The sequence below is a fragment of the Rattus norvegicus genome, chromosome 2 (genome assembly GCF_036323735.1).
Source record: "Rattus norvegicus strain BN/NHsdMcwi chromosome 2, GRCr8, whole genome shotgun sequence".
Lineage (NCBI taxonomy): Eukaryota > Metazoa > Chordata > Mammalia > Rodentia > Muridae > Rattus > Rattus norvegicus.
The window spans coordinates 113,437,218-113,465,209 of NC_086020.1; the positions used below are offsets into that span (position 1 = coordinate 113,437,218).

Genomic DNA, 27,992 nt, shown 5'->3' on the forward strand with positions numbered 1-27,992 from the left:
GTTTTAGTCTCTGGGCTTACACCAATGCAGTCCAAGTCGAGTGTTGAAAATGTCTGTGCCTTGGGTCTGTAATCCAAATTTATCAGTCAGTTCCTACAATGATGTTTCCTCATCATGTTCCTCTGAATTATTTTTTCCTACGAAACAAATAATGGCTTGTCTGTGTTCCACACACCCATGTTTTTTTCTCTCTTCTTTTTTTTTTTATTATTATTAACTTGAGTATTTCTTATATACATTTCGAGTGTTATTCCCTTTCCTGGTATCCGGGCAAACATCCCCCTCCCCCCTCCCCTTCCTTATGGGTGTTCCCCTCCCGACCCTCCCCCCATTGCCGCCCTCCCCCCACCAGTCTAGTTCACTGGGGGTTCAGTCTTAGCAGGACCCAGGGCTTCCCCTTCCACTGGTGCTCTTACTAGGATATTCATTGCTTCCTATGAGGTCAGAGTCCAGGGTCAGTCCATGTATAGTCTTTAGGTAGTGGCTTAGTCCCTGGAAGCTCTGGTTGCTTGGCATTGTTGTTCACATGGGGTCTCGAGCCCCTTCAAGCTCTTCCAGTTCTTTCTCTGCTAAGACCTCTACACACTCTCACACGCAGGTCACCAGCACCTCCCAACGTTATGTTGACCTGCTTATAATTCCATACGTTTTAGAGTGACTAGAAATCTGGAAACTTTCTTCAGTTTGCAATTTCTCCTTCTTCAGCAGTAACGATGAACAGAGGGACGTGGCTAGCCTGTGCTACATCATCGATGCCCTGGAGGCTCACGCTTAGATCTGCAAGAAAGCTTCACCCTGCTTTTTTGGTGTCTAGTCTTGCCCTTGTGCATAACTGTTTAAGGCCTTCTGAAAATGTAAGGCCTGTTGTATCATTTGCACAAAGCCCTGCAGAGGGTCTTGTTCACATACTGTGCAAGATGGAGAAGGAATTGTCAAGACAGGCAACAATGGAGTCCTAAAGGACCACTTCCATCCTGACGTTCTTGCGTCACTGATAGGCAGCATGTCTGGAAGATTGTGGCAAAAACTTGAGCAGCAAGGCTTTTGCTTGGGTTTCTTGGCATTTTGAGGGCCCGTGGCTCTTTCTGGTATCTGGTTTCAGGGTGGGATGGCTCTTTTCCTGGTTATGCAGAACTGGCTTGTCAGTGTAATGTGGTCAGAGGCTGTTCTCTGTGGATCATCTCAACTCTCTTCACTATGCAATAAAGTGAGAATGTCACAGGGAGTGGTCCCTGGTTTGTTTTCTCAGACCTTCCTGAGGAGAAGAAATCAAAGCTAGTACAGGATCGGACACAGAAGGCCACAGCTATCCCAAATAGATACTAGCAGTGTATCTAGAGAGCACATTGTTTTAAGTGTGATCCTATGCATTGTAACATACAATATCGTCCCTCATGCTAAATGCCAGTTATGTGACTCCAATTACTAGGACAGCCACAAAAGCCCTTCCCATGCCCCACACAGGCTCTAGTGTTCCAGAGATGGGGAGTGGTACGACACTGTGTGAGAGGCACCAGCTCCTTTGCTTAGTTCTAGGGTCTCCTAAACCCGTTCCTTTCCTGAAAGTGGAACGAAGAGCCAGACTAATTTGAGGGTTTTCTGCTACATTCCCTGTGTCTCTGCATAACAGTTGAGCTGAGGTCTTGGAACATAAGGCTGACTTTGAACAATTACTCTCCCCCTGCCTCCGTATTCTCATATAAATCTGGGATAATGGCATCTACCTCCAAAGACTTTTTGTAAAGATTAAACAAGATAGACACAGAAGGTATGAATTGTATGAGATGGGGAAGCCAAAGAGATCATGGTGAAGTCCTCTCAGCATAGGTCTAACCTGAGCAAGAAGATAAAGTCTGCAGTCACAACTGGTTCCTCTGGCAAAAGAAGCAGCTTGGTGTGAGCAACAGATGTGGATTGGACAGGAAACTCTGAGTTCTGTTCGGTCCGTGGCCTTGACTATCCACTCCACTTCTCTGATCCTTCTATCTTTGGAGTCTTTGTATGATATGATATTAGAATGACTGAAGAATGTAATTATTGCAGTGGAGTCCCAGAGTCTATGACAGCTCAATGATCTTTTCTAGCCTGGTTTGACAATTCCAACCGCCATGTCTTGATGAGAGTCCACATACATGGCAAGTGACAAAGTGGTCTCCATAACCCTGAATCTCTCTCTCTCTCTCTCTCTCTTTTTTTTTTTTACTTTCTATCTTGAGAACTTTTGTAGCAGATGCTTTTATTATTATTATTATTATTATTAACTTGAGTATTTCTTATATACATTTCGAGTGTTATTCCCTTTCCCAGTTTATGGGGCCAACATCCCCCTAACCCCTCCCCCTCCCCTTCTTTATGGGTGTTCCCCTCCCCATCCTCCCCCTATTGCCGCCCTCCCCCCAACAATCACGTTCACTGGGGGTTCAGTCTTAGCAGGATCCAGAGCTTCCCCTTCCACTGGTGCTCTTACTAGGATATTCATTGCTACCTATGAGGTCAGAGTCCAGGGTCAGTCCATGCATAGTCTTTAGGTAGTGGCTTAGTCCCTGGAAGCTCTGGTTGCTTGGCATTGTTGTACATATGGGGTCTCGAGCCCCTTCAAGCTCTTCCAGTGATACCACCCCTTCCTTGTCAGTATGTCGCCAGCAGCCCAGGAGGCAAAGCCTTGGAGTATCTGGGCATCTGTCCTTGAGAGCTCCTGTCTGTCAATGGGCAGATCTCATGCTAACATACCCAGCACCCACGGCTATCACAATGTCTGCTTGTCATCCCACAGCAACAAAGGCGAGAAAAGGAGCTTCGGAAGCAGCAGGAGCGGGAACAGCGCCGGCACTATGAGGAGCAGATGCGCCGGGAGGAGGAGAGGAGGCGCGCAGAACACGAACAGGTACTGGGAGGTGGCAAGCCCACTCACGCAGGGCCTCATGGGAACTGCAGCACCAGGGAGCTCTGGGGCGTGGGACACGGTCTCCAAGGACTGCTTTATTATGGCTTTTGCTTTTTCTCAAGCAACAGTTCTTACCTATTCAAAACGTCAAGTGCACAGCTTGAGAATGCCCATGCTTCCTACCCAAACCAGGACCTCCCCTGGCATACCTGGAACTTCTGACTCCCCAGCACTGAACCAAGTTCCCCACTATTTCATCACTGAAGATGAGCCATGCTGACCAGCCCATCTCTGCTCTCCAACTCTGAACCCCTGATAGTATCTTCTCTCACTGATAAACGCATACCTGGAGTCCCTGAGCTATGAGATGGTTCTATTACACAGACCGTGAGCAAGCTAGCCTTGTACATGTGTTCTATCCCTGTTACCAGCATGGGGCCCTCAAAACGTTACAGCCTTGTTAATTCCATGGGCTCTACAAGAGAGGAAGCTAATAACAGGCTTTAACCTAGTAGTCTCATTAAAACCGAACAGACAAAGAAATGCTGAGCCAGCTCAGCAATGGGCAAAGGAGCTGTGCTTTTGACCGCATTGAAAGGCTTGGCTTTGCTATGGCCTCCTCTTCCTGTTGGGTGAGGTGTTGGGTATTTTTTTCCCTTCCTCAATCCTGCATTGTACTTGGAAGCCCTTGTCACTTTGCAATCATTGGTTCTTTCTCTCTCTTTCCCTCTCGTTCTATTCTTCCCAATTCTCTGCTGCTGCCTCTTCAGGAGTACATCAGGCGACAGCTAGAAGAAGAGCAAAGGCAGTTAGAAATCTTACAGCAGCAGCTACTGCATGAGCAAGCTCTACTTCTGGTAATGGGAAACCTACTCGGCAGCTTGGTGTTCATCCTACGTGTGTTTATACATGTGCGCTGTGTGCGTGAGTGCGTGCGTGGGTGTGTGTGTCTTTGTGTTTCCCCTTCCCAACATGCCACTTATAAATATGAGATCTTCCTTTCCAACCCCCTAGACCATAGAATCTCACAGGGGCTTCCTACAATTTCTTGCCCCAGTTCGTTAAGTCCTCAACCATTTAGCACACTTTATTAACTCCATCCATTCGTGAAAGTTTAACATGAATCCAGCCCAATTATAAGTTCAAATCGCTTTCAAGACCCGCTGTGTTTATTGCAGAGTAACTCATAAAGCCATTTGCAAACATGCTGGAATACAATCACAGCAAACGCACCTCAGCCAGGGAGCCAGCTCAGCCCTGCGGTCATCCCTCATATGCAGGCTGTTACTCCTCCCCTTACAGTGGGTGGAGTTTGTTTCCTGCTCACACTGCATCCACCAAAAGGACTTTATTACCGCACAGCTCCAAATGGGCTTCTTGGTATAGCTTTTTTATTTTTTTTAACTGAATTTCCTATGGGATGGCATTCTGTTGTTTTGTTTGTTTGTTTTATCTTATGCATAAGCTCCATAGGAGTCCTGGTTTTATTTAAAGGATTTAGATCTGATCTCCGATCATTAATTTGGTTGTTTATTCAATCACACATGTTTGAATGGCTGAATTACCAAATTAGGCAGCGGATGATCCCCTTCTCGGGTGACAGTCTGACTACCCTACATCTGTGTTACAGTTCCCCAAGGACATGTCACTTTTCAAGGGATATTCTGTAGGGAATGCTATTAAAGAAATAGTGTTTTTATTGACACATTCTTGTGTGGACACTAACATGAGGCCTAGCCTTATTTGAGGCACTCCTGACCTTCTGGGAGTTCTGTTTCAGTTCCATTTTGCCCCTGTTACATGCATTGCTGCTGTCCCATGTGGTAATATGGTTCCTGTGGTCACGTGATCTCTCCTTTGCTCTTCCTGCTCTGGGTAGGAATATAAGCGCAAACAACTGGAAGAACAGAGACAAGCAGAAAGACTGCAGCGGCAGCTAAAGCAAGAGCGGGACTATCTGGTTTCCCTCCAGCACCAGCGGCAGGAGCAGAGGCCCCTGGAGAAGAAGCCATTGTACCATTACAAGGAGGGCATGAGTCCTAGTGAGAAGCCTGCCTGGGCCAAGGAGGTAAGGACAGAAGAGTTGCTGTGTCTATTGCCCAGGCTTTCACTGTGAGTTCTATCACTCAGAGCACAGAATCCAATGATGCTGAAGAGTTTGAAGACAGCCCATGGTGAGAGCCATGATTCACTTCCAGAGGATGCACAGTATCACTACAGAGAAAGGGTGATGTGTCATAGCGTTTTTCTTGTGTACCTCTGTGAATAAAGTGGGGGTTTGTAGGGAAAAGCAAAAAGTACTTTTCCATATACGAGTTTATTTAGAGGAATTAGGGAGATGGTCTGGTTGGTGAAATGCTTGCCTTGTAAACACACACACTTGAGTGCAATCCCTAGTACCCATATGAAAAGCCAGGCATGGTGGCAAAGGCTTGTTATCCCAGAAAAGGGGCGGTGGAGACACAGGGGTGCCTGGGGCTCACTGGTCATTTAGCCTGTCCTGATAGAAGAGCTCTAGGTCTGATTGAGAGACTGTCTCAAAATATGAGGTGGTAGCAGGCACCCAGGAACTGATAACTGGAGGCTGGCTTTCGATGTCCACACACATGTACATATACACACATACATACACATACACATACATACACACACACATACACACACACATACACACACACACACACACACACACACACACACACACACACCTTCCTCCTACCACACTTACACAAAGAATCCTGTTGGATATGTGGCATGTGGACGATTAGTGGAAGAATATCATTTACATCTTAGAGGATTCTGGAATGAATAACATCCCAGAAATGAAAGATAGCAATCAAAGGATAATATTTTCTGCAATGTTCCATACTTGTTTATACTGTTTGAACTGTTCATATTGACATTCACTGCTATAGTGAAATAACTTTCCAAGTGTTTAAGAACTGAGTCTATACAGCAAATCATTTTGATCAGAGTAACGATCATGTTCAGTCACTTTCTGATACAGTCTGTAATCATTTCCATATTGACCTTTGTCTGGAACTGCTACCGTTCTTTCTCAGGTCAACCATTTGGTTTTGTGATGCTGCTCCCTGGCAGCACTGACCCCTCTCTCAGTTACTTCTGCTCTTTCTTGTTGTTATGAGTAAACACCCTCCAATAGCAGCCTAAGAAAGGAGGAGTTTATCTTGACTTACAGCTCTGGGAGATGCAGTCTACCATGGCAGAGAAAGGGTAGCAGGAAGAGCAAGGGGCAGCCACTCACCTCGTGTTCACATCACAGTGAAGGATGCCTCTGTTCAGCTCACACTCCCCCTTTTATTCAGTGTAGGGCTCCAGTCCATAGCATAGCATAAGCCACATACATAGAGGGTTGGCCTTCCCACCTCAGTTACTCAAATCTAGCTAATCCCTCACAGATATGGACAGAGATTTGCTTCCGTGATGACTCTAAATCTCATTAAGTTGCCAATCAAGATTACTCATCAGAACTCCTTAACAATCCATACCACTTCTTTGGGTAAGCAGAATCCCTATCTATTAAGCAGCAGGCTGCCTGGCAGGCAGAGGCACACTGCTTTCTTCCACTGCTAAGCCATTTCTTATCCATGCTGGGTTCAAACCCTCAACTGAGTTAGACTCACAGCTCCAGCCCACATCACTGTGGGGAAAGCTGAAGGGGTGTTCTCTAGGAAGCTAATGCCATTAACATTCAAAGCAAGTATCGACTACAAATAGGGACTCTGTTTTCTTATGTCTGCCTGTCCCCATCATTAAGCCCCTGGTCCATCTCTCTATTCATAATCAGTTCACAGATCTTAGACTCTCAGAAGCTCTCTTGGGGGGCAAATCTATACTGATAGCATCAAGGCAGTCTTGTTGACCTTTTGATGTCCCTGTTTCCTGGCCAGCCCTCTGACAGTAAAAGAAACCTGGGCACACAACCAGCATAGCTGTGTCATCAAGCACTCCAGATATGAGGATCTCTGGCCACCTCCATAAATATAGGTGGCATCTAGTAGATGATATCATTGACGATACTAGACTTCCCAGGCACCAATGTTCTTCCTTGGGTCTTAATAAACCCCTGGACACGTGGGCAAACATTCTTCAGCAATATCATGATCATCCTTCTCTTCCTGTGTTGTTAACATAATCTAGCTTCTAAATAACCATCAGTCTGTCTCCGAAACTATTTTCCTTCCCTTTTAGATTATACTTTACTCGAAATTAACAATTTTTCATCAACAATGGGATGCAATACTTCATCCTCTGTGGTGTGTGTGTGTGTGTGTGTGTGTGTGTGTGTGTGTGTGTGTGTGTGTGTGGTCATTAAAGTATATGCACCCATACATGCATGAGTGATGGCCAGAGGGGAATATACATTATTCCCTTTATACAGGCTCTGTCACTGAAGCTAGAGCTAGGCTGGCAGCCAGGAAGCCCCAGCATCCTCTTGTCCCCCTCACCTTGTACCACATGATGTAGCTATTTGATCTTTGGGAGTCAAACTTTGACATAGTATTCTACTGGGCTTTGATGTTGCTGTGGATTTGATTTTCAGATTTCAGCCAGCAAGGAACACAAATGTCTTTGCATTAAAAGGCTGGTTAGGCAGGCTCACTCCTTTTGGAATTCTCCCATTATTTCTTGATTTGAGTGGGAGAGAGATTAGCTCTGTGGAAGTGTTAGTATGGATTTGAGCATTTTTTTTTTGTCCTTTGGATGGTAGGAATTCCTTTTCCTTTCTCATGTGCCTTAAAATGGCGTATGATGGTCTGTGTCACTCTCTACCACTCCAGATAGTATTTAACTTGCACCAGCTTACAGCACGATGCTCTGCTTACATGACCATGCATGGGGTCTTGCTATTGCTTTAGCATTCCAACATGTCTTCTCTCTGCAGTGCATGCCCGTCACTGCTATGTGTATGAGGCCCCTTGGCATGTGACCTTCTAGGGCCTCCACCTTTCATATTGCCATAAAAGCATTGAGGTTACAGATTTGCCCTGCAGACATCACATATGGCTTTACTGAGGTTCTGGTGATTTGAACTCAAGTCTTCATGCTTGTGCAATAAGTTTTTCCTTACTGAACCATTGGAATCCCTGGTTTTCCCATCTTCCTGACAGCTGAAGGTTGGATTGGATCCTTTGCTACTAGACCTGTCCTCAAGGAGATGTGTTTATCTTTGCTCTGTGGAGGAACCACTGTCTTTTCTTCTCACATAACTGCCTTTTGTTCAGGAGACAGACCTTAGCCTGGTAGAAGCCGCTTCTGAGTACACTCAGCTTTCTCTCTGCGAAATGCCACTTCAAACATTTGGTATCTTTCCTCCAGTACTTAAGGAGAAATTTTGGTGCAAACCATGTCCATGTTACAACCTTCCCAAAGGCTTTAAAAGCAAGATTTCCATTGGAATAAAATTACATTCAGGGACAGCAAGATAGCTCATCAGCTAAAGATGATCTTTCAAACCTGACAACCAGAGTTCAATCCTTGGAACGCACATGTTAGGAGAGAACTAACTCCCAGAGATTGTCGTTTGACCTTCAATATATTTTGATATGACATAGACTCTTGCAAGTTAAGACACTCTAGGGTAAAACTACAGCCTGACATGATTGAAAACTTAGAAAATATGCCCAGGAGTTGCTTAGCATCCTCTCTCCACAACTAATCAAACACACAATTTACTTGCAAAAGTAAGTACTCACTTTTTACCCTGTATTTGACAGTTAAAACGAACACTAATAATCATTACAAGGATGCTTCACTCTGAATACATTTGGTTCTGAACACATGAAAACATGTTCATTTGTATACCACCAGTGCATCCTGGGATATCAGGTGGCCAGAATGTAGAGATCCACATATTTTTCTGAAACATACCTACTTTCCGGAGTTCCTGAGCTCAAACATGAGCTGTTTAAGTAGAATACTTTATGATTGAGGAAATAAGGAATTTCAGTGGCCAAAGAAGTGTCACTGTCTTTTCTTTCAAGAAGTCTGGCATTTATAACTTATACATTGCATGCTATGGGCTGGGTTTGTCTGTTGCTGTCTTCTTGGGGCTTTGAGGTCTTGTAACAACAGCTAGCTTTGCTCTTCTGCTCTGTATAATGGACAAATAATTACTGCTGATAGAATGCTTTATGCATTCACAAGGTGAACATTTTCTAGTTTATATCTCTGGCCTTTTGTGGGCAGTATGATTTGGTGTGTAGGAAACTTCTAGGACATGGAATTTCAAAACCAAAGTCAAGTGGATGCCAATTAGACATGCCCCACAAAGCCATAGTGAGGGAGGAGATGTTCATATCACACCTCATTCTTGGTGGACCATTTCTTATCTATGGCTTAATATGAATAGGAAATTGAACTTCTCTCCAGAAAGATTCAAAAGAGGGTAATAAAGATAAGAATCAATAGGACTTTTGAATTTTGTTTGAAATCAGGCAGTAAAAAGAAATTTTAAAACCCTTAGCTGGTACGTAAACATATACAGACAGACCTGAATATTGAGCCAACAGAAGTGAGTTAAGAACTCGCTCTGATGAGTTATCAGGGGGAGGAGACTGGTGTGTGACATTGTTTTGCCATTTTGAGAGGCACAACCATTATATTGATCCTTAAGAAGTGTGGGGAAGGGTAAGATAAACCTAGAACAAAAGTCTTAGTCTTTTGTTCACTAATGACTTCCATCTTGTCTTTTGATGTCCATCATGTTAATTTAACTTCCTCTTTAAATTCATCCTTGGCAACAGTCTTACTCGCCACTATAAATATGGGCTGACCAATAGTGATATAGAATCTGTTTATAAAGAAGCACTAGTTCTGTGAAACACTGGAGAATAAGACAGGACAATGGGTTGAAAGGAGAGAAGGTGGGGGTGAGGAGAACAGAAAGAGCTAGAATATGGGAAGAAAGGAGGAGAGCTGGAGGGTATAGGGTAACAGAGTCCACACTGGGAAGGAAAGCACAGGGAGGAGCAGTATATTTTGGGTAGCAGGGAGAGACAATTGAAAGGAAAGGGCCCTAAAGCGAAAAAGAAAATGATACAGGAAGTCTGTGCAAGACAGCCATGTCATTAAGCAGCATCAAGGACGCCCACGTGCCTATCAGCAGCCTGCAGAAAAGAGCAGAGCTCCTGTGTGCCACTTCGCCCTCGCCAGTCCTTGTGTGGCTCTTGTCCCCTTGTCTTATGAGTCAACCCAAAGCAAGTTTCTATTTTCCCCCTAAGCTGTCTCAATGCCTACGATAGCCCCCTTTGATTATGTGGAGGGCACACCATCTCCCTGCCTGATCCTATGACTTTGTGACTAATCAGCAGGATATTAGCTCAAGGGATGCCAGGCAAGCTCTTAGCAGGCCAAGAATGCCCAGTTACCTGGCATAATGCAAGCTAATGGGTGATGTAAGGTCATGAGCTCAAGTGTCCTGCATACTTGCTGGAAATACATCCATGAGAAGGAGAAAAGAAAAGAGGAGAGGAAAAAGAGAAAGGAGAAAGAAAAGATCTTGCTACAAAATAGAAATGGCACATCTGTGCTCTTTGAATTCATCAGAGGGGCATAACAATGGATATGCATAAAAATTACTACAGAAAATCCTTACTGGACAGGGCACCAACTTCTAACCATTGAGATTTTCTTTTCCTTTGACTTCTAGGTGGAAGAACGCTCAAGACTCAACCGACAGAGTTCACCTGCCATGCCTCACAAGGTTGCCAACAGGATCTCAGACCCCAACCTACCCCCAAGATCAGAGTCCTTCAGCATTAGTGGGGTTCAGCCTGCTCGGACACCCCCAATGCTCAGACCTGTTGATCCCCAGGTATAATAAACCCCCTTCTGTTCCAGTGGGAACCTGTGCCCAGGAAAACTTATTAAAAATCTACAATATTCTAGCATGGCATAGGACCAATGAAGCAAAGACCCTTATTATAGAATCCATGGGAACAGAAGCCTCACTGCATTAGGAGCCTCCAGAATATAGACAGGAAGCATAGAGCTAATGACCTTGAGTCAACTTCAAGGTCACTCTTGATAAAGTGACTCCTGTGGAGACCCATGCAAGTGCTGTAGAGTACAGGGTGGGGACAGCCATTCTTGGAATTACAATCAGAAGAATTAAAATTCATATATAGACCTTTGGTAGACTATATACATGTATTCTTCCCTTCCTTGAAATAGGGGTAGAAATCTGAACTGGAGAAATCAAATGGGCTTGGTGAAATCAATGTGTGCCTTCTAAGCCAATGGTTCTCCTGGCATGCATACCAAGCCAGCAGCCAGCAGCCAGCAGCCAGCAGCCAGCAGCCAGCAGCAGCCAGTGAACTTGGTAAAAATTCATATTCCTGGGTCTGCTTCAGACTTACTGACCAGAGACACAGGGTTGGACCTGGCAGTCTTTAAAAAGCCTTCCAGGTTGGTTCTGGTGCCTGTTAGAGGCTTAGAGGCCCTGCATGAAGATGTTTGGTGGGACAAGATTATTTTGTTGTTAGGAAAGGAGCTTTCTGGTAAATTCTTCAAAGATGAAATTCAAAGTGAAATAGAATATGGAAATTCCATGAGGGGAAAAAAAAGTAATCCAACCTTTTTCACCCAAACATCTTTAATTTCTTCCTGGCACCCAGCTGTGGTAAGGCTTCTCCGGTGCATTTGGAGGTCACCTTTGAAATGTGTGCTGCTGTTTGAACTGGAGCTTAAAGGAATAATGATAAAAATCAAGGCTTTCTTGGGTTTTAAGTTGGTGGTAATGAGCAAAATTCATGATTTTTTCAGCACCAACCAGCTTTTAACATACATTCCTCTGGTTGTTTTTATCTGTATATAATTCTCTTTTACAGATGCTCCAAAAAGGGTTTTTTTTTTTAAACAAGGATTTCTCTTCTTTTAAAAAACACCTACTTTGACCTTATAATGAAACTTTGCCTTGTTAAAGGAAAGCCCTGTGGGGAAATGCCCCTTCTGAAATGATGAGGGACACAGAGTAGACTCCCTGGACAAGCTTTCTTTGGTGCTTCAGGTTGTTCGGTGTGCTTGGAATGGTCTTCTAACGTGAGAGTGGGTTTTGTACTAGATACCACAATGTGTTTTGTTTTAATGCTAATTAATGTATCTAATGATATTTGTATCCATGTGAACTTTTCAAGCTCTATTTAAAACACTCAGTAGAACAGAACTTTGAGGATTTTTCTGGCATGTCGCTGTGACATTCCAATAGACATTATAGACCAAAGCAGGTTTGGCAGGGCCTTGTATGAAACTGATAGGAAATTGATACTGCTTGAATGAGAAGGTTACTCAGGAAGCACTCTAGATTCTTTTTTCCAGCCATGATCCATGTGAGCCAGGCCCACGGATGGATTTGGGCTCCTATGAGGGCAATATACACCCAGAGGTAGAGGACAGGCTTCAGTATTCACAAAATGATGCTTTTCCTTGAGAGGCCAAATAAAAATCCCAGAAATTATTTCTACATGAACAACAGCAACACATTGCTGGAATGCCCCAAGAATCATCTGATTCAGGAAATCAGGATATCAGGAAATGGTGTGTATTTTCAGTGGGGACAGCCAGTCCTGTAGAAACCAGGACACTATGGACCCTGAGGAGGTGGCCCATTCAGTAAAGTGTTGTCCGTGTAAGAACCCAAGTTTAATCCCTAGAACACACATATAAAATCCAGACATGGTAGGGTAGGCTTGTAACCCCAGCAATGGGGAGTGGGGGACAGGAGGATCCTTAGGGCTTATTGGTCAGGTAGCTTAGTCAAATTGCAAGTTCAAAGCCAGTGAGAAACCCTGTTTTGAACCAAGTGAAAGCCGAGTGTGCCACAAGCCTTTAATCTTGTCACTCAGAAGACAGAGGCAAGTGGATTTCTGTGTGTTGTCAAAGGCCATCTTGACTACATTGACTTTCAGACCAACCTGAGATTACAAGCAGACCCTGTCAAAGGAAGGAAGGAAGGAAGGAAAGAAGGAAGGAAGGAAGGAAGGAAGGAAGGAAGGAAGGAAGGAAAGAAAAAGAAAAGAAAGACAGAGAGACAAACATGATAAACTGGGTAAAATTTCTGAAGTTGGCACATCTGACCTCCACACATACATGTGTATCTGTACACACACACACGCACATACACACACACACATACACACACACGGTGGGTAGAGAAAGAGTACACTCCAGAGCTTAGAGGCATGTGCTCTGGGAGTAGAATACAGGGTTCCAGCTCAGACTCCAACATGTCAGCCATAAGATCTAGGATGTGACCTAATCTCTTTCTTTGTACCTGGGATAGCTCATGTCCGAAATAAGGAGGGTGGTTATGTCAACCTTGTGAGTTCACAAAAGGAAAGACATTTAGAGTGTTTCTTCTTACATAGAACAATAGTATTGTAAGGCTCGAAGTGAGTCTTAATGACCAGGAGACCCCCCTTGGGGGGATGAGCTCCCTACCCCCACCCCCACCCCCAGAGACAGAAGAATGTAGTTCGATGCAAATGCAAGAGGTTTATTTTTCCGGCACATCAGCCCCTCATGGCAAGTGACTAGAAGGCAACCCAGAATGGATATAACAAGCAGTTTTTATATTTTTTAGGGGTACAGGTTACATCAGCAAGGTTACAGTTTAAACTTATTGTCTAAGCATGTTGACCTTTGAATCTATTGGCTAGCAAGCATTTGACAAGCATTCGAACTCTATCTGGGACCAGAGGATCAGGTGACTATCAGTACATTCTGTGGTTTTTCAAGAATGTCCCTGCTCCTTCGAGAACTGTGGTTGGAGAATGGAACTTGGCCTAGCCTTAACCCAAGGTGGGAAGCTGTTACTTGGCCTAATCTTGACCTGAGGCAGTGGGTGTAAGGCTGGTGAAAGCCCCCAGGGTCCTTCACACGAACCCCATAACCTACCTACTTTCTACCAGGCCAAGCCTCTTAATAGCTCTTACACTTAAGCAAGAAGTAAGGTCCTTCAGTATCTAAAGTCAAAGCTAAGGACTCTACAAGAAGGAGCTTGGAACAGCTTATAAAATATCTTGTATTGCTGCCTAAGAAATATTGAATAAAAATAATTGTTAGTATTGCCATACTACTCCCTGACTTCTCAGCAATTGCAGCTAATACTGAACAGAACCTGTTGCCAGGACCCCTAAGTTAGTCCTACTAATTTTCTAACTTAAAGATTCTGAAGGGTCATGAGATGTGCTTTCTGCAGCCTTGAATGCAGGAGTATCTCAGCCAATGGAACTTATCCCAAGTGCAATTACTACTAACTGAACACCTCCCTGCCATAGCTGTGATGGATTCAATTCTTGCATACAGATCTTTTAGTCCCTTCACCCTATGGGCTTCTAATAATGCTGCCCCTGTGTCATGTGCTTAGATCCCGCAGCTGGTAGCCGTCAAATCCCAGGGACCTGCCTTGACCGCCTCCCAGTCAGTGCATGAGCAACCCACAAAAGGCCTGTCTGGGTTCCAGGAGGCTCTGAATGTGACCTCTCACCGGGTCGAGATGCCACGCCAGAACTCGGATCCCACCTCGGAAAACCCTCCTCTCCCCACGCGCATTGAGAAGTTTGACCGAAGCTCTTGGTTACGACAGGAAGAAGACATTCCACCAAAGGTAGCATCAATGCTGCTAGGTGTCTGTGTCACTACTGCCCTTGCCAGTATTCGTCACCATCCTGTCCCTTTCACAGTTTAGACAGCACCTTCCTTCTCACACATGTCTCTTCCTAAGCTAAGTCTTGGCTAGTCATTAGTCATTTCTGATCTTCATCTTCCCAAAGGAGCAAAGAATCAGTTTGTGTGACAGAGACATACATGTCTTAAAACAGAATTATAATTCTTAATCATAAACATTCTAGGCCATTTTGCTGTTTGTGTTAGAAAATTGACTAGTGGGTATTTTCGATGATTATTGCATATATAGCTAGAAAAAAGAAGTAAATAAAAGAAAATTTACTTACTATTATATTTAACAACACAAAACTTGACCAGATTTCAAGGGTTCAGAAAATGGTGTGGGGACTAGGGAGATGACTCAGTCAGTAAAGTCCTTATCACACAAGCATGAAGATCTGAGTTCAGGTCCCCAGCACTCAAGTAAAAGCCAGGCATGGTGACATGTGCATGTAATCCTAGTCCTGAGGAGGCAGAGACAAGAAGATCTTTGATGAAAAGAGTCTAGCTAGATTGGTGAGTTCCAGGTTCAAGGACAGACCCTGTTACACACATACAAAAGGAGACAGAGACAGAGTTAGAGAGACAGACTTAGAGAGACAGAAACAGAAAGAAGTAGAGACAGAGACAGAGGCAGGCAGAAAGATAGAAACAGACAGAGAGATAGTGAGAAAGATATCCAGCTTTGACCCCTGACCTCCACAGGCACCCACATGCACACACAGACACAGGCTGTCACACTTATGTACACACGTATGAAAACACATTACACACACATACAGACTAGCCTTGTCTTTAAGCATTTCATTTAGCTCTACTTAAGGAATGCTCTTTTAGGGTAAGTGGTACTGTATTTCCAGCCTCAGTTAATCCCAGAGGGTTGAACTTTACGGAGAAAGGACTTGTTCTCCTGCCCTACAGAACAGTCCTGAGCTCTTCGGTTTCATTTTACATCACTGAACTGTTATTTGTTCCAAGCAGTGTTCTGGAATGTGGCTGTGCATGTGTCCACAGTCAACCTGGATGTCTTTAAAATGCTGAAGACATTTTTGTACCAGATTCTTCCTGGTTCATGAATCTCTCCTGCTGAGCTCAGCATATGGGGCTGTGACAATTGTAATGTCCTGGATTTCCAGAAAACACTGTTACTATTAACTCCAGGCAAAAGATGATGGTTTTAGTGATTTAGAAACTATTGCCATCTCCCACTCCAGTGGGGTCACACCAGGATTGCCATGATTTTGACAATGAAACGGTGACTGTGGTGCCTGCTGTGGTCTTCAGGGGGACTCAGAAACCCCATCAGTGTCTTACTTAGCCACTCTCTAAAAACTTCACATAGATCTGTATAAAGCTAGAAGGAAGCGTTAAGTTAGTTAAAATATTCAGGTTTCAGTCAGTTATTGAACCCTCTCTAAATGCTTTTGTTTACAAAGAGGAGAGGGAGAAATAACAGCAGCAGTGCTTAATCTGAACAGGAGTTAGACCAACTCGGCCATTTTATTTTGCTTCCTTGACTCAACTGAAATGAATCATTGAAAGCAGATAAAGGACAACACTTACATTGACAGTGACCATCCGCACTTATTCTCGTGTTTCTTGTAAATAGTCGAATCCCTTTGTACAACACCCGATCCCAGATTCTGTGCTTTATGAGAATTGGACTTCTCACTGGAATTCTGCTTGCTGCTCTGCCCAGTTGAGCTGGTTATACCTACTCCTGCTGCACTTCCCACTCTTTCACATTTAAACAGGCATTTTGAAAGCCCTTCTAGCATTTTCGATTAACAATAGTAACTTGCTTAGGAAGTAAAATCATCTCTGTTTTTATGTTCTACGAGTGACGAGACCTGCAGAGCTCACCAATGGTTAGAGTTCTTCTGCTCTCGAGAGAGCCCTGGCTCATTTCCCTATACACACATTGGGTGGCTCACAACTACCTGTAACTCCAGTTTTAGGAGATCTGATGCCTTCTCCCAGTTTCCATGAGCACCCAGCACATATAATGTTACATGTGCATACATACACGCATAACATACATGGACTCATACAGACACAAATATTAAAAAGCAAACAATACAGTAATAGATTCTCTGGGCTCTCCAGTATGTTATTTATTGTCCGAGGTCTAGACTGGTACCCCAGTCTTTCACTAGAATTCATATATCTATTTGTTCATTCCGATGAGCTAAGTGTGAGTCCCTCTGCATGGCTCCCACCTAATGCAGCTTCTGAGGGAGTAAGGGCACTCCAAAGAGGTTTCTTCTAGCTTCCACTCTTGCCCAAACAAGAGGTATTTTCTTCTAGCTCAGTAGGTCAATGTCATTAGTGCAATCTCCCTTTTGTTTTTTGAGATTAAGATGGCCTAATGGCTGCGGAATGTGCCTCCTTGACTTTTGACAGCCGAACCTCCTTTGGCTTTGTTCAGGAGTTTAGTTTCACTGAATGAAGTGTGAAAGACAGTTCTTTCATAGACAAGGCAGTGTCTATAACTTCAAACCAGTCTTCAGAGAGGAGGATGCTCCTCAGACAATAGCCTGCCTACACTGCATTATGGGAAATGTTTGTGAATTCTGGTTTTCTTCTAGGTGCCTCAAAGAACAACTTCTATATCCCCAGCACTAGCCAGAAAGAATTCCCCTGGGAATGGCAGTGCTTTAGGCCCAAGACTCGGATCTCAGCCTATCAGAGCAAGGTAAGGGGAAGGAGGTCACCATAATTATCCGAGATGCCTGCTATATCTCTGATCTTGTCTTCATTTCCAAAGCATATGTACTTGTCACCTGGACTGTCTGCTTTTGTGGCCTTTCAATAACTTCAATATGACAGGTTTTAAAATCTGGGCACAAACTTAGAAATACAGATGTGGTTGGAGCATTATAAACCATCACCTCAGAGGCCTCGTTCATGGAGCCAAAAGTACAAAGTCAGAGTTGAATTGTGGCACCAGGTCAAGAAATGTGCCCCAAGAACCACAGAGACATCACAAAGCTCTTGTCTGGGAAACAGTAAGCCACTCCAGAGATTTTAAAGCTGGGGCCTTACAGGACCAGCTTTGTTCAGGAAATCATCCCAGCGCATTATAGAGGGTCTCCGAAATTCAGTCATATATCCACAATTTACTCTATGTTCTTCCAGAATATTCCTTCTGCCATGCCTATTCCTATAATCAAGAGTTTGCATTCAACTTCCACTGGTTGGGACAGATGTCTCGAAGGATGCTGGGGAGTGAGCAGTATCTACACAGTATCTGGGCAGACTTTATGTGGCAACAGATGCTGTTTGTTGCTGTCGTTCATCAAGTTTCCCTCGGATTTGTCATGATGAATACATCCTTTTTTAGGATACACGGAAATAGCAAGTGGCCTCTGGTGAGGCTATAAAAAGGATGCACTAGGGCAAGCTGCTTTCCTCTTCATCGTGTTCATGATGAGAGATAGTCCATGAGGTGGGAGGGGGAGGGGAGAGAGGGGAGGGGGCGGGGCTTATTGTTTGACTTATATACAAAATGCTTTTTATCTTAACACATCCACTCCGCTCTTCCCTTGAAAGGCCTTAGGAAGGGATCATTTCCAGAAGGAGGAGGTATTCTACTTAAAATCTCTTCAGGAAAGAGATCCCAGTCTCATTCTAAGCAGAGATACAAATTGTAGGAGTCTGGGAGTCTCCTCTGAGGCTTGTCAGATCTGTGTCTAGCTGGTAACCCTAGGTTAACTAGAAGGTGCTGTGGCCAGGAAACGACGCATGCATGCTGAGTGTCACCAACCCCTTTCTTTCAGTCCCCAGCTTTCAGCACCTCCTGATCTTTTGAACCAACCCAAGAAGGTATTGTCATTCAATCAGTTGCTTGGAATCTGGCTGTTTAGTTTAAGCATCATCCCAGCCTCGAGTATTTTTATCCTGTCAACCTAAGAGGAAAAACTTGCTCTTACAGGCAAGCAAGAAGCAGCTGTTTAATTACTCAGAACTGTTTTAATGACACGAGGGCCTAAGATAATGGATGTGTTATGGCCAGAAACTTACAAAAAGTGAAGGTGGATTCCCTTGAAACACTCAAATACCTACCGTATTTTGTGCAAAGGATAGACCTTGTGAGAGATGACTAGCATCTTCTGACTTACAATAGAGAGCTGGGAGCTGAGAGGCTGCAGTTACTCACCTACACTGCACGTCAGAAAGATTTGGGCTGAGAGGGTGGAGAATCCCCGTCTCTTCCTGGGAGACAATCAGCACGACAGCCTTGCTTTACCTAGTATTCACCTCTACATCACCAGCACATAAACTGTGAACTGATGGGCTGGTGAGATGGCTCACGGAAGCAGTTAAAGACAAACAATATATGCACCTGGCAACCCAAGTTTTATCTCCAGAACCCAAATAAAATTAGGAGAGAAGCCCATAAAGCTATCCTCTGATGGCCACAAGCGTGCCCTGGTATGTAAATGTATCAATGGCCAGCATCTTTCTCTGTGCTCCTCTACCTTATTTCTTGAGGCAGAGTCTCTCATTGAACATAGATTTCACTGATATGGCTAGGGTGACTAGCCAATAAGCCCCAGATATCCTGCTGTCCTTGCCTCCCCAGCACTGGGACTACAAATGGTCCTACTCTACTTCTCTGGTGGATACTGAGGCTCCAAATTCAGGTCATCACGTTGCAGAGTGAGCGCTGTATTGGCTGAGCCATCTTGAGAGATGCCCTGTGTTCTTTCACCTCTACTGTGAAATAAGCAACCCAAACTCGTGGTGCGGTTGGCTGTCATCTTCTTCTCACTGGTCTGAAACTGAATTACAAGGTTCTGCTGATCTGAGCTCACTCGTACCACGTCCCTGAGCTGTCAGTTTGGTCAGAATTTCAAAGGGAAAATCACCAAAGGCACAGGGATTTTTCAGCCTTTGCCTGGGTCATCTTCCTTGCATCATGGTAGGTCCTGTGACCAAGCCCTGGGCGTGGAAAGGAACTTCACAGGGCATCCAAACTGGGGCTCATGCCTCTTACCTTATTCTTCACAGTTCTTTTACTACCCGTCAAAGGATGAGCATTCATCAACGAAGCCTTTAAAGGGGGGGGGGGGAGGGTTAAGTGAGTCATCTTGTTTGCCAATACTTCTAAGCTGTATTTCTTATACTTGGTCAATGTTTCTTTTATTTCTATAGCAGGACCTAGACTTGCCAGTGATATAAATAATGACATAGACTCTGTTTAGTATTTTATAGCTTAGACTTTTTTAGCTAGGCCAGTCCCCCAGCTGCTGTAAACTTAACTAACTAGCCTACCTCCTGCCACATAACTAGTTCTACCTTACCTCTCTCCTCTGGTCTGTCTACTTCTGTGTCTGCTAGCATTCTCATTTCTTCCAGCCCCCAACACCTCCAGCCAATCAGTAATGAGACAATCTCTGATACATAGTAGGTTGCCTTAGGCAGGTGAGGAAGAAGGAATATTTCCAAAGTGGAGAACACAGTAATGAGCCATAGAAATGGCAGTCCCAGAATCCTGCCAGCATTTAGCTCTCTGGTGCTACAGAACTAACAATTGAATATACAGAGACACACCTTCACACAATGTACCCCAACATATTTCTTTATCACCTTTTCTTATAAGTGATTCCCAAGGGAAACTAGAACATTTTGAGGAGATTTCAGTGAAAATTACACAGCTTTGTAGAGAACAGATTCAAGACATTTAGTGTTATATGTTATTTCATTTGCGACACAACTAATATATGTTAATGCCATGCTATATGCAAGGCTATATGTGGCCTTGGAACTAAGTGTTCAGATTCCATGGCCCATAGGTCCAAGTGTACCTCATGCTCTTTGGGCTACATGTGTCATTGGAGACAACTGAGGTCTTGTCTCTCTTTCTCACCATGCTTTGGAGTCAGTATATAAATTTACTTAGTTAAGAAAGCATAAATTTGATATCTAGACCCCAGGTAAAAATGTCAGGTGTGGTAATGTTCTCAGAATCCTAGCAGTGGACAAATACAGACTGGAGGATCCCTTGGGCTCCCTGGTCTTCTACCCAGCCAATAATGGCAAGCTACAAGCCAATGGAGACTCTTTCTTCATTTGTGGCAGGCCTTTCCGTACCTTGCCTTCTGTTTCTGAGGCAATTTATATTTATTTCAGCATTCAGTAAACACCTCTGGAGCACTTATATGTATGACATCGTATTTTCATTGTATCACAAACATTTTTAAATTATTTGTGTGTGTGTGTGTGTGTGTGTGTGTGTGTGTGTGTGTGTGTGTGTAGGTCAGACGACACTTTGGTAGAGTTGTTATCAGTAGGATCCAGGGATTGAACTCAGGTCACCATGATGGGACAGCAAATATATTTACCCACTGAGCCATCTTGCCAACTAGCATTACAAATATTAACTATTCTACCCATATCATGATTCCAAAGCAATGGCTTCCATCACTCTTGTTTTAGAGACAGGGAGCTGAAAACAACAGAGCTTTAAACAAACAGCCCCAAGTGTCAGAGAGGAAGTTTCAGGACTGGGATTTGAACTCTGGTAGCCTGCCCAGGGGAACCCCTGACTCACTGGCGATATACATTTTGTCTCTGACTTCCTCATGATAACAGTCCCCCACTAATCCTGAAGGCACTGGTTCCACCCTGCTGCCTTCACTACCTTTGAAAGGATGGGATCCTGGGGAACTTATCTGTATCCCAAATGCTCCCCACTCATCCAGGCAAAAGATCATCGCAGATGCTCGGCAGCTCCCTTTCAAGAGATAAAAGTGGGTGGCGGCCCAGTATCCCGTGCTCTTCCTCATCCCTGTGAAACTGGGCATTGGTTGGTTAAGCTCCAAAGGCCAGCCCCACATGCTCCGGGATGCAGTGGTCTCATTGAGGGTGGTCAGGGGAATTTAAATAAAGCTGTGTTTGATTGGGTAGAACTAGTTCTGTTTTAAAACTTCTGGATCCTTTAATATGCAGTTTGATTCACATATCCTTCTGAAAAGAAAATATGCTCAAACAAGTACTTTCAGAACATGAAAAGATTTAAATTAATCCAGAAACAGTCCCCAAAAATGATGAAGTGATTAATCTCAGAAAATAATCCCCTATGCTATCCCAAACCTTTCTTCTTACGACTAGTTTTTTCTTACTGGCCCTGTCACCAAAGAACAATGTAAAGAGAATTTTGGCAGTCAGCCAGTTAATTAAAGACTTGGCCCAAAGCTTTGGACACAAAATCACACTGTAATCCTCATTCTTCTCTGTTTTGACTTTTTACCCAGTTCAAGTGGATAGGATAATTGCCACCTATTCCTTCAATGTTTGTCATTGTTTGCTGGACAGAAAGAGTCTGAACTTAAATTTAGGATTTAAAGAAATGTATTTGGATAACTTGAAGTTTTTTCCTGCTTAGATCCAAAGAGTCCTGGTTAATACGTGAACAAGGGAAATCTATTATTTACTGTAATTCTGAAGTTGAACCTCTTTGAACATTTATTTGAGAGCCCTCGGCCCTAAGGCAAATATCATACATACATAACAAGGAAGAAAAACTATTATATGCCATTGTCTCACAGTATTCATATTTTTAAGAGAAAAAAATAGCATAAAAAAAAACCAAAGTTCCCCTGTTTCGCTGTTTGGCTTCACAGACACTAAGTATTTCTTTCAGTGTGCAGCAGCAAGAATAGCAACTTAATACAATCGGCACCTGGGATGGTGAGCTGGTGTGGAAAGGGTTGTGCTAATGAGGCCCAAGTCAAGAGTCAAATGCTCATGGGATCTAATTAGCCTCACACAGGAAGAAGCTCCAAGATTCATCAAAGATGCATCCCAGATAGGTCTGCAAATAGCCAGGGCCCTAACATGCCCACGGCCTTCTGTCTGTGCATCCTCTTCCGATAGCCAGGCCCCCACACTGGGACCATGATGGGAGGCAGACAGCATTGAGAGCTAGTACCATCCAACTCACACTTCTGTTCTCATCAGCACATGTTTCCTATGACAGACCTGATGCTCTATCCTGATGGCCTCTTCTTAGCATCCATCCTCATACATGAGAAAAACACAAGCTTTGGTCTCTCCTCAGGCTATGCCAGGCTTTCTGATACTATGCCACGTCCCAGTATGTCTCACTCCTGTATAACACCACCTGTGACCCCTCAATGTGCATGAACTTTCCCCAAACACCAATGGCATTTACATAGCTTTCAGGGTTACAACCTGTTCATTATCGTCTCTACACATGCATCTTATTGCCATGGTGATGATTTCACTTGACTGGACATCTTCTGGCCTGAGCTGCTCTCATCCTCTTCCTGATCCAGGACTCAATTTAGGTATGAATCAACAAGATTTTAACTGAAACATCCAAGGAAAGCTAAACAGATCAAGTAACTGAATACTGTCACCACACCACAGCCACCACAGAGAGCACTTCAAAGCATGTAGCACCATCATTCTCTCAATAGTTTCTTAAATACAAAGAAGGTGACATCACCATCATCCCACAGAATCAGAACCATATAAGTTACTTCAGTGCCATCTACCACTCTCCGTTTATAAAACATTGGGTTAGTGATACATTTTAAGACAAATAATTTGGGAACTTATTCATAACTCCCAGGCCACCACTGTCTGATAAAAGAAAGCAGGGGAAGACAAGTCACTATTGAGGATTAGAGACAATTGTTTTCTATGAAAAATAACAAGTTTGCAATGTAAGATACTTAGGAAAGAAACACTGATCATTTTAAGTATTTTCCAACTTAGAGGTATTGTGTTTGGGACATAAATTTATTTCAAATCCTTAGATATAAACAGTTCCCACAAGATTAGTAAGTGTAGGTTAAAGAGTGCCATTATTATAGAAATAATTCTTGATTCTCATTAGCTTCACCAACAGTCATTCTGAAGTTGGCTTTATTGTTAAGTAGACTTAGCACCCACAAATGCTATAATATTGTCATAAATTCTAAATTTATATCAAAATTAATGAATTGTGATATATGACTGTTTTTACATAAAACTTACCACTGAAGTTAACCATAGTTGCTAGACACTCTACACAGTCACAAAGCAAGATGTGTGGTTTAAAATATGTGTGAAAGAACCATAATGAAGCCCATTGATTTTTGTATGCTGTGTTTTTTTAAAAATCAACTAACAAAAGAGATTGTGTTGCTCATTTTTTGCTTACAACATTGGATATTTTGTGGCAAGGTCATTGGTAGGGTCAGCTACAAATGCCTCAGTGTAAGGACCCTATTATTCTCAACTCTGTATGGAGCACAGCCAACACCCAACACATTGCCCAGAACCTAGTGCTCTTGTGCCAGCCAGAACAAATAAAAGCATAATATGACATCTTAAATAATACCATCCTGTGTCTGAACCATAGCACTTCATGTCTCTACTCACAACAATGCTCTTGGAGTGTAGAGAATGAGCGATGTCGCAGATGATGGAGATGCTGGGTGCTCTGTTGTCTTTTCCCTCTAAGCAACTGTGCTGTTCATTATCCTTTTCTAACAAAATCACAAAAGTGTCAACAACCAGCATTTCTGGTCTTCCATCTTCATTTGATGTAGGCCCAGGTGACGGGGTGTAGGCAGGTCCCATGTTTACCTACCATCCCGTGTTTCACTGGAGGCTAAGCAGGAATGAAAGGGACCTGTGTGCCTAGCTAGGTCCGCAAAGCACATGCACTGTATCAGGTGCCCACGTGCGTGCGCATGCGTGCGCGCGCACACACACACACACGCACACACACACACACACACACACACACACACACACACACACACACATTTGTGGACATGCAAAACTTCAAAGAGAAGGGTCATCACATAGACGACAGTGAAAAGTACTACTACCTTTATATATTTGCATACATATGTTTGTTTACAGAGTTAACTACGAATTCCAATACTGTAAAAGACAGAGTTGAGTTTCCTTGTGCAGATCTTTGTTATTTGGACAAGTCTTGGACAGGTCTTTGTTATTTGCCAAGGCAATGTGATGGAAGCCCCGTACATGACTAATAGCAGATGAATTACCAGACTAATTTGTCTGTATGATGGGTTATCTTGCAGCTAGAACTCTTCAGAGCATAAGAAAGTATTCACAGTTCTTTTTTTCCTCTACAGTGTTGGGGAGGGAAGTAAGAAGCAAATTTGAATAATTGAATAATTTTGATAACTTGCCAAATAGTAACATGTAGTTGACTGTTTCCTGGCTTGGGAATTGCATATGTTGTTCCTTATATTTCTTCTTTCATGGATTTCAAGTTCACTACAATGAATGCTGGGGAAACTGTTTAAAGGAAGGCCTCCTATTATGGTTCCCCATCTCAGAGCTAGTGCTTCAGTCTGTTGATCCAAGAACTGAGTTTGGAGCTCATCCCCTTCCCTCCCAGCATCTGGCCATAGCTCCACCAGGAAGGTCTAGCTTCCATCCTCCCTTAGTCCCTTGAGTGCAGGGTTTCAGAAGTCTCTAGCAATAGCACATTACCCCACAACCATATTAGTGCATACAAGATAAAAATTACATGTATTTATGTGTACCATGTCTCACACACACACACACACACACACACAAATTGTGAAATGAACTTAAATAGCTACTGGGTTTGTGGTGAAATCATTTAGGATCTGCTTCAATCTGGCTGTGGTAGCACCGTATTCTATAAAATGAGATCTCTTCTCAAAAAGATTCTGCTTTAAGCATACACATTAAGTAAGGCACCACAGTATACAACAAATTTCCAAGGCTTGCTCATCCTGTCTAACTGAAACCTTCCTTTGCTTACATCCCATTGTCCCCAGACCCAACCCCGTAGCTGCTGCTTATCCACACTGTATACTCTGAGCTGTGCCTACCCATATATCCATGCAGTGGATATCTTCTCATATGCTTGACATATGTACAGAATATATATATATATATATATATATATATATATATATATATATCTCCACATATATAAAGCCACACCATATTTTCTTTACCTGCTAGTGCATCAGTGGGTATATGTTGATTCTAAATTTTGCTGTTACAGATAGACCAACAGTGAGTGGATCTGTCTCTATCACACAGTGACTGCATATCCTCGAGATACATACCCAGAAGCAGAATTGTTGGGTCATATCATAGGTCTTTTTATAATTCTTGGAGGACTTCCCATAATATTTTCCATAATGGACATACTAATTTGTAGCCAACCAAAAGATGCAAAAGTTTTCTTTTTCAACACCCTCAGCAGCAATGGCTATCATCCCTCCTTTTGAGGAAACCATTTTAATAATGTAAGGTGCTACTGAGTGTTATATATGGTGTGTGTGTGTGAGTGTGTGTGTGTGTATGTGTGTGTGAGTGTGTGTGTCTGTGTGTGTGTGTGTGTGTGCGAGTGTGTGAGTGTGTCTGTGTGTGTGAGTGTGTCTGTGAGTGTCTGTGTGTGTGTCTGTGTGTGTCTGTGTGTGTGAGTGTGAGTGTGTGTGTGTCTGTGTATGTGTGTGAGTGTGTGAGTGTGTGTGCGAGTGTGTGAGTGTGTGTGAGTGTGTGTGTCTGTGTGTGTGAGTGTGAGTGTGTGTGTCTGTGTGTGCGAGTGTGTGAGTGTGTGTGCGAGTGTGTGAGTGTGTGTGTGAGTGTGTGTGTCTGTGTCTGTGTGTGTGTGTGTGTGTGTGTGTGTGTGTGTGTGTGTTAATGTCTATTCAGGTCCTCAGCAGCAGAGTTGTTAAGTGAGTGTCTTATGTGTTTGGATGTTGACCTGTAGCCGTTATGTTCTCCCATCCCTGCAGCAACCCTGATCTCCGCAGGACAGAGCCAGTCCTGGAGAGCTCCTTGCAGCGGACCAGCAGTGGCAGTTCTTCCAGCTCCAGCACTCCCAGCTCCCAGCCCAGCTCTCAAGGAGGCTCTCAGCCTGGGTCACAAGCAGGATCTAGTGAACGAACCAGAGTTCGGGGTAAAGTGCTCTCTTCACCGTTCCATCTATTACACCTGGGAGGAAAGCCAGAGACAGAAAGGAGGGTTACTTCCGGACTCTGGCAATGGGGTGGCCACTGTTGGATGATACTGAAAATTGTCTGGCATGCTTGTGTCTTCTGATACACTGGACTACCATCCCTAATTGTGCATGTGACATCAGAGTGTGAGCACCAATCTTGTGTATCTATCTAAAATTTCAATGTCCAATGTCTCCCAGACAGATCTCCATCTAGTGGTCTTACTACAAAATGTTTTGTGACTACAAACTACCTTCCAGTTTCCCAAATGTCTATTTCTGTTTGGATCCTCATTTTTAGTATCATGTACCCCACTGTCATGTTCCCATGGTAACAGACATCCCTCCCTGGGTCCCAAGCATGCTTTACAGTCTTAGGTATTTCTCAAAATGAATTTTCTTAAAAACCATTATAAAATAAATACACAAGAGAGAAAGAGATATCTTCTCCTTAAAGACACATGTTCAACTCTTCTGGTTGTTCCTACTAGATAAGTAAAACATATAATCTCACATTTAATTCAAAGCATTCTGCATCACTTAGTGTTCAGTAATGAAAAAAACCCATGGAAAGACTATAGTATAATTAATACCTAGCAAAACACTGTTCTAACAACTTGAAATTCACTCTTTCTGAGTCATCTTCTTCAGAAGATAAATTTGCTCACAAGTAATTAATTCTAGGCTTTCTGAAGTACAATTTGATAAATATTAATGTGCTGATGAGTCGCTCTTCCTGAAGAAAACCACTAGTTCCTTTGTGGCTCCTTGAGTAGACACAACCACAATTTACCTCCCCTATTAATCGTTTACATTTCAATTAAGTAAAACCTATGTCTGTGCAACTTTCTTAAGCTTGAAATCTAACATGTGGTCCTCGTGATGAGCATTGAGACTCAGAGTGTCCCACAGCTAACTCGCTATTCCTGACATGGGTGGCCTGTCCCCAAGTGCCATGAATCTTTTGGGGACTGATCCAGACAACTGCCATTCCATAAATTTTTTTTTATGTTCATTGGATTCTTTGTGTCTTTAGAGCAAATTGTAAAGATGGTCAGTGTTACCCACACTGCCTTAATTCTCTGAACTACTTCAGGTTGCATTCGTATATTCTTTCCTTCATTCCCTACTTCTTATTACAAGTCATCCCTGCCTGGGAATTCAAACCAAACAAGAACCTCTCAGCTTTCCTACTACTGTAGGATATAGGTAGACTATGCCGTAAGTACCACAGCAGCTCAGCTCTTACTCTGTGGCGGCAGGCAGCCTCCCCCATCCTGGCTCCACACCTCTCTTCTTGGGCCTTTATCATCAGCACCTCCCTGGTCCTTCATCTTTCTTTCTTCCTTAAAGGTCTCAGATCACTTCTCAGACCTCCTTTTAAGACTCATGCCATCAAATAAAACTCTTCTTATTCTTCATAAACTTCAATCAGAATAGCCT

General features: G+C 43.4%; 1 protein-coding gene across 9 annotated transcripts in view; it reads left to right on the top strand.

The window, feature by feature from the left end:
- The window catches only part of Tnik (TRAF2 and NCK interacting kinase), a 398,405-nt gene that overhangs the window by 324,281 nt on the left and 46,132 nt on the right, over positions 1–27,992 (top strand). For 5 of the 9 annotated variants that reach the window (NM_001106422.1, XM_063281546.1, XM_017590730.3 and 2 more), the window contains 7 exon segments: positions 2,774–2,884; positions 3,655–3,741; positions 4,764–4,952; positions 10,557–10,721; positions 14,274–14,513; positions 17,161–17,267; positions 26,347–26,510. In NM_001106422.1, the coding sequence (NP_001099892.1) occupies positions 2,774–2,884; positions 3,655–3,741; positions 4,764–4,952; positions 10,557–10,721; positions 14,274–14,513; positions 17,161–17,267; positions 26,347–26,510 (1,063 nt within the window). 9 annotated transcript variants of the gene reach the window in all.